Source organism: Lissotriton helveticus, chromosome 2_1 (genome assembly GCF_964261635.1).
Source record: "Lissotriton helveticus chromosome 2_1, aLisHel1.1, whole genome shotgun sequence".
In the NCBI taxonomy this organism is placed as follows: Eukaryota; Metazoa; Chordata; class Amphibia; order Caudata; family Salamandridae; genus Lissotriton; species Lissotriton helveticus.
The window spans coordinates 389,154,784-389,168,648 of record NC_136059.1 but is presented as its reverse complement, the minus strand read 5'-3'; the positions used below and the strand labels follow the sequence as shown (position 1 = coordinate 389,168,648).

Sequence of the window (13,865 nt, the reverse complement as noted above, 5' to 3'; positions counted from 1 at the left end):
CACAATGATTCCAGTACCTTATCAACTTACGGTAGTAATGGATCAGTAGTTCATAGTAATCGGAGGACCCATTGTCCCCCCAAAGGTTTTTCTCAAGTGACCATCTGATACAACCCAAAACATTTGTAGTTTATTTACGTGTGGATCACTATCCTGGTGGATGATCGCAAACAAACATGTCCACTGTATATAAACTTCAGGTTCTCGCAGAGGCCTAAAGCATGCTGCTCTGTCATTAGAGATAGTTCTTTCGTAGACGAGAGCACACTTTTTTTTTAAGGATAAAGGGCAAAGATTTAGTAGTATTTTTGCATGTCTGGCAATGCTCTCCTCTATCAAACACTACTCTGCATAATGTTGTCAGTGATAGAATCAAGCCCTCCTTAATCTTAAGTGGTGTATCCTGAAGCATAATATAGCATTTTAGGATGAGCGATTATTTTGAATAAAGTGGCTGATTTCATGCCATCAAAGAGAGCGGAAGCAACCTCAAGTGCAGTACATTCTCTCCGAAGCATACCAACGTATGTAAAACATCAAGCCCAAGAATACCAAACCTTTCATTAGCTACATAATCACGCAGGCATTTAAAACCTTCTGTTGAAATCTAGAATGGGCACATACCAGACTTAGGCGTCTATTTTATAACTGAAAATACAGCTACATTTGATCAATTTTTATGAAACGCTGAGTACAAGGTGCAGATTATAATGACATAGATTGGCAACTATTTTACGTGCTTAGTCCATTAACTCCATTCCAAGGAAAATTAATTTTGGCCACCCATATTACATCCTCCTCCTTCGATCAGTTTGCACACAACTTTTTTGGATGTATACATTTTAGAGTTTCATGCAAGCTGATCATAATGGTCCAAAGTTATATGTATTATGATGAGTTATACTAGTGCTGTTTCTAAGGCTACAAGTCAGTAGTAACTGGTCCTTTAGGCAGGATATGACACTGTGTGCATTACATACTGGCTACGGTTAATGGTACACTTTGGGTATAGTGTAGAGGAATACATGAATATCGTAACACAAAGAATGCGCTGCTGGGAGGGGTCGAGGAGCTGAGGGCTGCGGAGTCGAGCCATGGTGAGAGTGCAGTACGGCCTGTACTGCTTTGGAGGCGTTCTTATTGTGTTTGCTATGTTCGCCCTAAGTGGCCAGGGTAGGCTCAGACGTGAGTCCCTTATTCACTTTGCCATTGGATTCAAGCTAGCCTGGCTGATGAGAGGTGTAGCCAGTAAGATTTGGCGGTGCGACCGTCGGGACCTTGCTAGCCTGAGCACAATCATAGGATTGCTTGAGCCACCTGCATGCCAAATGCCGTCACCAGCGTGCTGCACGTGCCCAGCCAAAATGCTGGGATGCGAGGGGCAGGACACAGAGCTCAACACAGCGCTGTGAGATCTTTGCTGACGTTAGCTCCCGGTCCTGCCGTACCACACAGAGTATGACAATCAGAACCACCACAATGCTGTTGTAAGGTCTGTACGTTGGGGGATGGGGGCTAAAGTCTTTAAGTGACATTATAGTTGCCTTAACATTTAATCCTTAGTTAAGTGGTGATAGTGTCTTATCTCCATCACAAATAATAATAATAAAATGCATGGCACCTCTGAAAGGATTGCATCAATGGTAAAACAGTTACATCTGTGTTATTTTTTTTATTTCAAAGTTTTATTGCAAGCACATTGCAGCCACACTTAGGAGGTGGCATGCTTTTTTTTGTTTTATTTTTATTTTTGTGGCTCATGCAAATAAAAATAAAAGATTAACCATTCCACTAGCTAGCCAAAGCCAAACCCATTGGTTTTGCCAATTCTATTTTTTTTTTTTACCAATGTACCTGGAAATTATACGTTGATGTGAAACACAAGAGTCTGTTTCACTCATTTCTTTTGTTCCCTGTAGGGTACTCTAGCTGAGCGCATCCGTGCAGGAGGAGCAGGAATTCCAGCATTCTTCACTCCAACTGGTTATGGAACATTGATACAAGAGGGAGGGGCGCCTATCAAGTACAACAAGGATGGGAGTGTGGCTATTCACAGTACACCCAAAGAGGTAACAGGATTCACCTTCTCAGGTTTCCGATGTTAACATTTCTTTAATTTCCAGTCGGGCCTGAAGGGCATTGGTGCCTATGTCCCTTCTTTCTGTTGATATTTACTTACCTCCATTTTTCTGAATTTTACTGCTTCCTTAGACATACATGTATATTGCTCTTTTCCTTTTTAGGTTTTGCCTGCACAACGCTTTTGTTTTTAATATAAACTTTAAAGGGACTTCCAGCCGGTTGCCTTTTTTTGATGGCTTTTCATTGGTTCTTGTGCGTGCCACTTTGTTTTCCTCCATTTCTATTGGCTGTAGCATATTTTCCTGCATTTACCAATGCTTGTTACTGCATCTATTAACCGTTTCCCGCATTCCGAATTACTGTAAACATTCACTTTGGTGGGACTATAACTTCATAAAGTTTTGCCTTTTACTCTTGCAGCAAATTTATATAAGAATTTATCACCGGGAGAGTGATTTGCGTAGAGTATACAGATGTTGCGCGGAGCCACCAATACTCCAAACGGGATTCCCAGCTCTCGAGTACAGCTCTGGCCACTGGGCCACATCCTCTCCACTCTTGTGTTATCTATCAGGGAGCTCTTTCCTTCTCCCGGATGATGATTGACAAAAATATCGCTTTATTCATTACATACGTGAAACTGGTGCATTACCAATGCTTGTTCTATACTAACCAGGGCCGGACTGGGAACCAAAATCGGCCCTGGCAAAGTTCTCGGCCGGCCCCCCTCCCCACTCGGGGGGGGGGTTGGAGGTGCCTCCGAGCGCTTTGCTAGGGCCGGTTTTCGGCAGATTTTGTTACAGGGCCGATTTTGCAGCTATGCTGCAAAAACGGCCCTGTAACAAAATCTGCCCCCAGGGGCCCAAAACCGGCCCCCACCCTTGCGGCGCACCGGGGGATTGCCCGGTGCCCGCTATGGCCAGTCCGGGCCTGATACTAACACTCACTAGTGGGAACCATGACGTGTTTAATCTGAATCTGGATGATCTTTGTGAACTAGTAGGAAATCAGCCAGGTGGAAGGGGGTTATTATTTCACGTTTGATGCATTGTTTGTATCTACAAATGTCTAAAGTACGTAATAAGCCGACTCTATATGGGTAGAGATGTGGCAGCTCCCATACTTGTAAAACTTAGGGCTTCGTGATGTAGAGAATAAAATCCGAAGAGCAACACGCAGCAGCCTGGACTAACAGAGTCCAAGGCAGTTATCAGTGTACTCCATAAAACAGCATATATGCCAAGGTGTGGAAAAGTCAGCCCATAACGCACCTGATGCCCAGGCTGCTGGCGCAGGACGCCTCTTAGTTCCCATCTTGAACAATTACCAAATAAAGAGACGGGCGCTGGAAGCAGGAAAACAAGAACAGAGTTTTATTTCTCATGAGGAGAGCCTGTCATTTCGGACACTCGCATAGTGTCTTCAGGAGGTGCTCTAACAAGTTTCTCTGAGGCTTCGTCTTTTATACACATGTTTATGATGAACAAACATTCCTTATTGCAATAAAGACGCTTTGAAGTAGGAAAAAGCATGTTTGGAATCCCAGCTTCAGGCCTATTCCCATACCAGTCGCTCAGATGTTATCCTCCCCTCCTAAATGTAACAAGAGATTGTGATCTCTCAGCCGGACATTCCTACAGGACACGAGGGCAGGAGGGGATGATCAGATCAAAGGTTGGGCAGGCGATAAGATCGGGGACTTCGGCTGGTGTATCACGGTTTTGTTATGCTGGGCAGGAAAAGGGGGGGGGTGTACATCCACGAGGCTTGGTCTTAGGACTTGGGACCGGGTCGAAAGGCCAAGTGCAGTTGGGGGGGGGGGGGCTCGTCAGCTGAGGGGAAGGGTGTTCTTGGGAGGAAATGGGGGGTGTGGGTCAAGCAGGAGTGTTACTTCTAGAGCAGGGTCACGCAGAGGGAGAGGGTTTTATGGCCGATGCATGAGCAGTGCGTGCGGGGAGGGGTGCCGGGAACAAACGGGCAGAGAGGCCATGGTGCATAAAATGGCTGTCGTGTACGTGTGTGCGTGGGTCTATGCTGGCGGGATAACACAGTCAGTGTTTAGCGATATCCGTTCTGCTTACAACAAGGGGTACAGTGAACACAAATGAACGCCGCTTATGTGCATATACATTGCCATTTTCAACAGTCGCCGCTTTTTTACATAAGCTAGTTCATTTCTATACAGTCGATACGATTGGCGGAATGCGGTACATATGATTTTACATTTGTTGGGTTATTCATACAAGTCTAGAGATCGGCATAATACTTAGTCGGTGTCAATCAAGAAAAAGGTTCCGACACATTATAGAATCAGGTTCTGACTTTCTCTCCGGTGACATCAAAATACAGTAAAAAGTGCTCTGATACCTTCGGGTCTTGTCAGTGCTATAAGAGACTTTTGGAAAACTAAATACATGAGTGACCGATGAAACATTTTTGAAAGAAATACAAAAAATGGCTGAGGGAGGAATTCAGTTCGATACAAGCAATTAGTCAAGGGGTGGGCAGAAAATTCAGGAAGGGGGGGTCTTCGTCACAGTGTCTTTTTAACAGCGAGCCATCACTGGTAGGCTCTGGTAGTCCGTCCTCTTTCGTTGGCGCTGTTGAGCACCGGCGGTGGAGCTATAGGTCCAGCTCGGATTCATCCTTACGCGTTGCAGGGTGCGATCAGTCCTCTGCTGTTAGATCACAGTCCTGTTTCCTAACTGATCTTCTTAGGGGTGCCTCATGCTGGGCACCTGCGTGTCTTTCTTCTTCCGTATTCTATCTAAATGCTGCTCTTCTTTTCTGAGTCAAAAGTTATGCGAAAAGGGTGATGTTGTTGAATAATCAAGGGAAGAGAGGGCGGAGTGGGATCAGATCATTGAACACACCAAGGGACCAAAGGAGCAAAGGACGGCGAGCAGGCAGGCCCATCAGTCGGGCTCAAAAGGGACGGGGACTACAGGCACGAGTGGGTCAGCAAATCGAGGGCTTCAAGGCAGCCCTTCATTCCTTCATCTGCCGAGTTTGAGAGTGGTGCCTCGTCCCGCGTCTCGTTGCTCTGCGACTCCACCTTTGGTTGCGGTCACACGTGCTTCATGATCTGTGGCCAGGCTGTGCGTCACATCCAGCTCCTCTCCTCCGGTGATTGTATCTTTGAATGGGTACAAAACAAGTTTTAGAAAAACTGGCAGGAGAAGACATTTATACATCTCAATTCCGTCCCCAATCCTAAGTAGGTGGGGGATAGGTTCATCAGTCACAGTCAGAAGTCATCACTTATGGAGTATGTAGGAGGGCATTTCCACTGAATTCGTAAGCCTATTTGGCGTTCATTCGTGACGTACGTGGAGAGAAATCGGACTCCCATTGACAGTGTATTCTATCAAACTCGAAATCGAGTCCTTAGGTAGAGACTCGCCCTTTTTTAGCCCAAGTACTGACAATCTTACATTTCCCTTCGGGGTCGGCTAACTCTTGCAAGCAGGGGGATTATCATCATGAGAGGGGGGCAGAGGTTAAACATGCTTTTCTTGGGGAGCGACGGTTAATCAAGGTCATCAATTACGCTTCGGGGATAGCTGATATGGAGCTGGGGTCAATCGGGAGAAGCGAGGACGCTTTGGACAGGGAGCTGGGGTCAATCGGGAGAAGCGAGGACGCTTTGGACAGGGAGCTGGGGTCAATCGGGAGAAGCGAGGACGCTTTGGACATCCGCACTTAAGTGCAGAGGGGTGAGGCAATCTGGGCATTGGGGATTGCATTTCTAATGAACTGAAAAACAGAAGACCATTGACGTTATAGTCCCCCTATAAAAAGGCCAGATTAGGGGACATCAGTCGTCTTACCTGTCCTTTCTTTCATTACCAACTCGGGTTCTATCGCTTTGCAGAAAGGAGAGGTAGTAATATGGCAAGTTACAATCGTTTTAGCTCCTGTCAATTTTGCCGAACACCTTTGTGTTCGAAGAGACCCAATTAGGTTTGTGCCGGTGAGGCACAACGTTACCACACAAGGGAGGAGGGATCAGGGGGACCCTCAGAGAGAGAGAGAGAGAGAGAGAGAGAGAGAGAGAGAGAGAGTCGTCCGCACTCTAAACGAACCATTCGGTACACGTATGACATAGAGAGAGAGAGAGAGAGAGAGAGAGAGAGAGAGAGAGAGAGAAACGTGTACAATAATGGGCCATTCAGTGCGCACACAACACAGAACAGCAGGGGTCAAGTAATACGGAAACACAGGCAGAGGGACGACATAGATCCATACATTACGTACACACAAACTCAGGCGGGGGAGACAGTACATGTATTATTTACAAAAATCCGAGACAAAACATAGAACAGTTATTGGCCAAAATGATCTCTTCCTGTATGCTGCGCATCCTTAGCATCCTAAGCTCTTTTTACCTTTTTCTTCTCTTTTATCGTCGGCTGCCTTCACTGGTGGCTTTGGTTGCATACACTTATATGCCTTTGGCAATTGGTCAAGAACTAACCTGGTCGGGCTAATGCTCACGGTGGGCTGAGGCAACAGTGGGCGTCAGTTGGGAGAACAATAAGGCAGCTTTGAGTTTCATGTCTATGAGGGTGCAAAAAGGATGTAGTAGATTTTAAATACTGGCAACATTCCTAGTCCTCCAAGCGGAGGGTACTTGGGTAAACCTCACCTCGGAATATTCCTTAAACTTTCCCTATTTAGTTAAACGTAGGAATTTATTCATTAGTGCACGTCATTCCTGGTTGTATTATTCGGGGTGCCAAGCGAAGTCATATTTTGTAGTTTCCGCTTCAGGCTGTCCTCCCAAGCGCTAAGTTCAGGGAGAGAAATAGCGATTGTTCGCTCGTCGTGTGTAAGCACCATAATCGCACCCCTTTTTCCCATCTCTTCGTCCGCTAGATCACCATTTTCTTCCGATGTGACCTGCAGAAAGAGGGAAAAAGAAGGGGGGCGGGGGCAGCATTTTAAAAACACATCAGCGCGCATAAACTCGAAAAGGCTTTTACTTACTACATACTCGGGCTATCTCCACTGGACGCAGTCCCTGCCAACTTGGCGTTTAAGCCCAGGTGGACCATTTAGTGTGGGAGAGATGATTATCGGAAGCCTGTGGATAGCATAGGTCGCCCAAGTGTGGTATTACGGATCGTGTGCAGGGGGGGGGGGGTCAGAACAAGGGGCAGTCGGTGCAACGTGGGGGGGCGAGCTCGTGCTCTCCTTTGAGGAAAAGTGATAACCTACAGTGGTACGGGATCGTTTGTCGTTCGTACCGGGGGGGGGGGTCAGGTGGCACTCCTTCGGGGCGACTTAGGGGCATTTTTAAAACCACTTTCCTGATACAGGTAGCATATAAAGTATAGGCTAAATACCAGGATCTTTAGCAGTTGCTTTAGGCTTGTACAAAAATGCAAAACACATACAACAAAAACCTGGACCGTTCATATTTGCAATATTTCTGCGTACTATACTTTTTAACCCTTAACTAGTCGAGCTGAGCCATTTCACCTGTAATCTAGTTATATCGGAAATAGTGGTCATTTATTCGAAACTTACCAATTTACGCGTGACAACTACGTTTGCTTTTTCCAAAAATCTTTAATACAAATGTCGGTGCATAAATACGGGCCTACAACCCGTGGGCCGGCCACGGAGCAGGCTGGAACTGTACATGTGGGGATACTTATTAGTGGAAAACCTAATGGAGTCGGTGGTCGTTGATTTCATAATAAAAAGTGCGACAGGGGCAATAAAATCATATCGAAACTTCAGTGTGAGCGAGTATCATAAGTGTTGAAATTCGAACTTTCAATAATCATGATGCGCCAAAACTTAACAACAATTCATTGTCCGAATGTTCAATCAGTACCCATCTCACTTCAATTCATTGTCCGAACACATAATCAGTACCCATCCCATATCAATTCATTGCGTTTAAAAACTGCATACATATTTCATGACACCAAGGCTGAGCAATCGGGGTACAACAAGGATTTGAAAGTTTCATTTGTACCAGCGCCATTTTGGAAGCAGCCAGGCAGATCTAGGCATAGTCAAAATCTCCACCAACTCGTGGTTGGCCTAGAGGCTCTTTCGGCAGTCCAAAAGTTCCGTTAAAGGGCAACAGAAAGGATCGGCAGTATGAACCATCAGTCAAAAAGGGGGAGGGAGGCAACGATTTTTTCTACCGGGTCATACTGGGTTTTCACCGGAACTGTTTCGAACTGTAGTTTGCAGGATTTTAGTCATTCAAACTGAGGCTGGCGTCAGCATGGGAGCGCCGACGTCTCGCGGCTATATTTTCATCGTTCCGCGGGTAATCATGGCAGTCATTCCCCATCGGGAGTGTCTGCGGGGGGGGGTCGGGGGCCCCCGTGGCTTTTATAGAATCTTCAAAGTCGAGGAGAACACTTCTGATTGTGGGACTCATTTCTTAATCAACAAGCAACCGGGCCATCTCTTCACGCCGGGCCCGCTCCTGCAGGGTCGACCGCCATTTTACGAGTGGCCGAACCCTCGTCGGGTGAGTGGAGCGTTGGGGGTGCCGCTGGGGGCCTCCACCTGGGGAGGTGGGAGAGGCTCGTTCGCGCCGCCTCTCCCTCCCAGCGCACCCCACGCCGTTTTTCTCGGCGCTAATATCCATGATGGCCGGACCAGGCGATGAGAGGGGAGGGGGGGGTCGGAGGCATAGGCAAGACATCCCCCCCCCCCGGTGGCCTGCAAGGCGCCGCTTCAGGGCCGAACGGGGAGCTTCTACCAAGCCGTGGCTGGACCAGGAGATGCGAGGGGGGGGGGTCGGTGGCATGAGCAAGACATCCCCCCCGTGTTGTCGCAGCCATTATTGAAGAAAGAAGAGGGGACGCCCGGATCCCGTCGGCCGCGGCTCCTCTTCTGGCCCACCTTATGCGACGACCTCCGGCCGACGGCTGGCAGCAGGACCCGCCCTACACGTGCCGAAGATCTCGTCTTCCGGATGGGCGTAGCCGGGGACCTGTTGCACTTCGGGAGTTTCCAGAATGGGGGTAGGTATCTGCTGACTTGTATCTATCTCATGTTACCGTTATTGGGGCGTGGCAGGCGGTGGGACAGACATGTATGGAGCAGTGAGGGGTGGCAAAGCCTTGGTGCCTCGTGGCCGTTGCGATGTCAAGCTTGGCTTCTTTCACCATTTTCATGTTTCCTATTACGGGCTTATTTCTAACATTTCTTATTTCTAGCGAAATAATGTTTTATCGTGAGCTATTTCTGACGTTTTCCTATTTGTAGTGAAATCAAAAACTCATCAGTGGCCTACTGATTTTGCTTTCTTATTTCTTTCTTCCCTTTTTTTCCTAGCGTGTTTCATGCTAAAGTTTCTGTTAACAGGATACGGTGATTACTTCGTTATTGTTGCATATGTCCTTTTTATTAGGGGTGCCCTCTGGTCGAGCCAGATGACCTACCTCTAATAAATGGTCCGGGTGGAACTAGTTTACCAATCAGTGGGGAGTAGATAGGCCCGAGAGATTACAACGGGGGACAAAGGTCCGCATTACCTACCCTTCACTACTTGCAAAGATTAGACAGAATATTTCTTTTCTACGTTATTTGCAAACAGAGAATACCTCAAAAGAACTATTCCTTGAACAAGAAATGTCCAGACAATCAATCAATCAGTGGGGAGAAAAACAGGCATGACGGATTACAACGGGGACAAAAATCTGCATTACCTATCCTTCACTATCTGCAAAGGGGGCAGAATATTTCTATTCTTCCCTGTTTGTAGACAGGGAATATCTCAAAGAGCAATAATCGATAAAAATCGATAACAAACAATCAGTGGGGAGAAAGATAGGCATGACGGATTACAATGGGGGACAAACGTCTGCATTACCTATCCTTCACTATTTGCAAAGAGAGAGGAACGTTCCTATTCATCGCTGTTTGCAAATAGAGAATGTCTCAAAGAGAACCAATACTTCAAGTACAATCAATCAATCAAGCAGATGGATAAAGCCATCCTACCAATCGGACGTAAAGACGTCCTACTTAACCTTACCCGGACCGGACCGTGTGGGCAATTCTTCGCCTTCCCTTTTCCAGCGCCCAATCGTTCTCTTTCTCCATGTTTTTACCGCAGCATTCCTGTGGGATTCCAGTCAGGACAGTAGGTCACTTGAGAGAGGTCCGTTCGGAATCGGTGAAGTTCATTCAGTCGGCAGCCGGACGAGGGCCCTCTCAAGGCAGGTATACTCCAATCGTTTAGATGTTCACCCCATTGTCTGGACCTCTCTTACCGGACCTTATGTCGCTGATGGACCCCGCGTTGGGACGCCAATTGTGGAAAAATCAGCCCATAACGCACCTGATGCCCAGGCTGCTGGCGCAGGACGCCTCTTAGTTCCCATCTTGAACAATTACCAAATAAAGAGACGGGCGCTGGAAGCAGGCAAACAAGAACAGAGTTTTATTTCTCATGAGGAGAGCCTGTCATTTCGGACACTCGCATAGTGTCTTCAGGAGGTGCTCTAACAAGTTTCTCTGAGGCTTCGTCTTTTATACACATGTTTATGATGCACAAACATTCCTTATTGCAATAAAGACGCTTTGAAGTAGGAAAAAGCATGTTTGGAATCCCAGCTTCAGGCCTATTCCCATACCAGTCGCTTAGATGTCATCCTCCCCTCCTAAATGTAACAAGAGATTGTGATCTCTCAGCCGGACATTCCTACAGGACACGAGGGCAGAAGGGGATGATCAGATCAAAGGTTGGGCAGGCGATAAGATCGGGGACTTCGGCTGGTGTATCACGGTTTTGTTATGCTGGGCAGGAAAAGGGGGGGTGTACATCCACGAGGCTTGGTCTTAGGACTTGGGACCGGGTCGAAAGGCCAAGTGCAGTTGGGGGGGGCTCGTCAGCTGAGGGGAAGGGTGTTCTTGGGAGGAAATGGGGGGTGTGGGTCAAGCAGGAGTGTTACTTCTAGAGCAGGGTCACGCAGAGGGAGAGGGTTTTATGGCCGATGCATGAGCAGTGCGTGCGGGGAGGGGTGCCGGGAACAAACGGGCAGAGAGGCCATGGTGCCTAAAATGGCTGTCGTGTACGTGTGTGCGTGGGTCTATGCTGGCGGGATAACACAGTCAGTGTTTAGCGATATCCGTTCTGCTTACAACAAGGGGTACAGTGAACACAAATGAACGCCGCTTATGTGCATATACATTGCCATTTTCAACAAAGGTGTATAGACAAATGTTCTGTTAAACAGTAAATACATAATAAAGAAAAAAAGCAAAAAATACTCTCATGGCACTTTCAAATACGTGCTGCCTCCGTTATTAGCTGTCTTTATTTTGTTTACACAATATGGCCCACGTATTTCTGTCATTACAGATACCCAGGGCAGGGAAGTAATAGAGGATTTTTCCCGAATGTATCTTTACAGGTGATAAATCCAAACACAGCCTTATAAATCATTACATTAATGTCCTCACAGGGGATATTTAGAGTCTTTGTTCATGATGAGCAAATGCTCCAATAGTTGCCAGTTGGGGATGAATGAGTTTTACCAATTTTAGGTACATTTGAGATCAGTATTGGAATCATGGACTTTAACAATTCAATGCCTTCCTGAAAATCTTGTTGTAGGCTATGCACCTCATCATGGCACTGCACATGACTTTCAGACAGATCATCCCTCAGTATATGTTTAGTCCTTCGTATGCCAGTGTGTACAAAAATGAGCATCTACCCCAAAACTATCATTAGCGAATATATGGGATCATGATATAAACTACTAGGGATGAACATAATTCCATTTGTAAATATTTTAGGGCATTTGGGATGGTGCAACAAGTTGTTGCTTTCCCTGCTTCCTGAAATGGAAACCAGTGTCTTCGTATCCTCTATCGTATGGTGGTAATTAGACAAGTGTATTTGAAAGACTGCCCACAATATTCCGCCTCTTCATGTATGATTTAGTTGATGGATTGCTTTGACACAAAGGTAGAATGGGATAATGACTATCATATCACAAATTGGAAACACGCAGGGCCTTGAATATGCTTCGTCCCAGTTTTTGGCGCTCGCCATTTGTTGGGAAGCACACAGAAAATTGAAATGCCCGCCTATATACTTATTTTGCAATTCCAACTGCTTTTGGCTTGGTACATCGTAGGCGTGTGTGGGATAATCTCAGATCTTTCGCTTAGAGGGCCTACTAGAGGTGCCAGTGCTGCTTCTTACAGCTAAAAGTTCATAAAGGAAGAAGTGAGGATACAATTTGCAAAATGTGTCCTAGCTGGCATTCGCAAAGCCAGTAGGTCTGGGATATGTTATGTAAATGGGTACACATTGCTTATTGTGTGATACGTGTGGGTGCACAGACAGACCACACACATGGTGGTGCCCACTGATGCCCGAACCATACACAGTCAAACAACAAATATGAGCATGCGTACAGATACAGTGGGATGCAATAAGGTAGCAAAACAATCCCTTATAGGATAATCAAATTTGCTCATACGCTCAGTCCTCAAAAGCTAATGCAATATTCAGGCCATGCAGCTCTGGCTGGTGTGGACTCCTATGCAGACACATCCCAGGTGCCGCAAATCCCACAGATCTAGGACCCACACAACAAAGGGAATCTTTCAGCAGTAAAGAACTTGCAGTCGTAGCCAGCGCTACGACTGCATGATGGAAGCTGATGGGTGGGTGGTTGGTTTATGGCATGGAAGGCCAAACAAGGTTGCTTGTGGCAGAATAGTTGAAAGTGTAGTGCTCAGCATTATTTTTGAGGTATGCAAATGGTGATGCATTTGAGATGGGCTGCAGAAGACTGATAATGTCTGAATGGTGCATTCAATTGGGCTGCAGCAGTGTTTCAGTTGAAGGACCTCCAGTACACACAGCAATGCTTGACTTCTGCTTGGGAACCGAGGCTTTAGCACTGAGGTTTTTTTCTCAGCTGACCACCTAATCTGCTGCTCCTGTACAGCATGAATGCACAGAGGAGGGTTTGGGGGTTGTGGGTGGTGCTATGGTATAGGAACCACCTTACAAGAGCTCTCCCTGTCATGGACTCAGATCTTATAGCAGGTTTAGAGAAGTACTGGATTGCTTAACATCTCCACCCTTTCACCATTCATTAATTACCCTTTGATTGCCTCAAAGAGTAAACGCCTAGATTCAGACTGAACCTTGTTTATTTTCTTAATATGTGGCATCTTCAGTAAGTCCGGGTTCGGTCTCACACCGACTGAAGCCAGATACTCCCAGATTGAGAGAGAAGCGCTAGCCATCAAGTTGGCATGCAACCACTTCCATCTGTACGTCAGCGGGCACCCCTTCGGAGTGGTGGCGCACCACCAGCCACTAGTGCCATTATTCAGGGACACCGCACCTCATCCCCGACCGCGGTTCAAGCGATGGGCAATACAACTGCAGCAGTATCAAATGGAGGTGGTGTTTCGCCCGGGGCGAAGAACCCCGCAGACTTCCTGTCACGGCATCCGCCAGAAGCAGACCGATGGTGGCGCCCAGGATCTGAAGACTGAGGAGTATGTTGACATGATATCCCAGTGGGCCTGTCCCCAGGCTCTTACTATCGACAAGATCAAGCAAAAAACGAGCACTGACGCCTTGCGAGTACTCCAAGCGCTCCACAAGGGGTAGTGGGAAGATTTCCTACCCGGGCGAACGGCTGGAACCTGAACAACTGGGACCGACTAGGAAAGCCCTGGAAAGTAAGAAACGAGTTGAGCACAGCATCCGATAGAGGAATTCTGTGAGGTTACTGTTTAGTCATTCCAGCAATCTGGAAGGACATGCC

General features: G+C 46.9%; 1 protein-coding gene across 1 annotated transcript in view; it reads left to right on the top strand.

Annotated features, from left to right (window-relative positions):
• The window catches only part of OXCT1 (3-oxoacid CoA-transferase 1), a 551,535-nt gene that overhangs the window by 136,995 nt on the left and 400,675 nt on the right, over positions 1–13,865 (top strand). Inside the window, exon 5 of the mRNA XM_078675010.1 lies at positions 1,920–2,069. Within this exon, the coding sequence (XP_078531136.1) occupies positions 1,920–2,069 (150 nt within the window). The remainder of the gene's footprint in view (positions 1–1,919; positions 2,070–13,865) is intronic.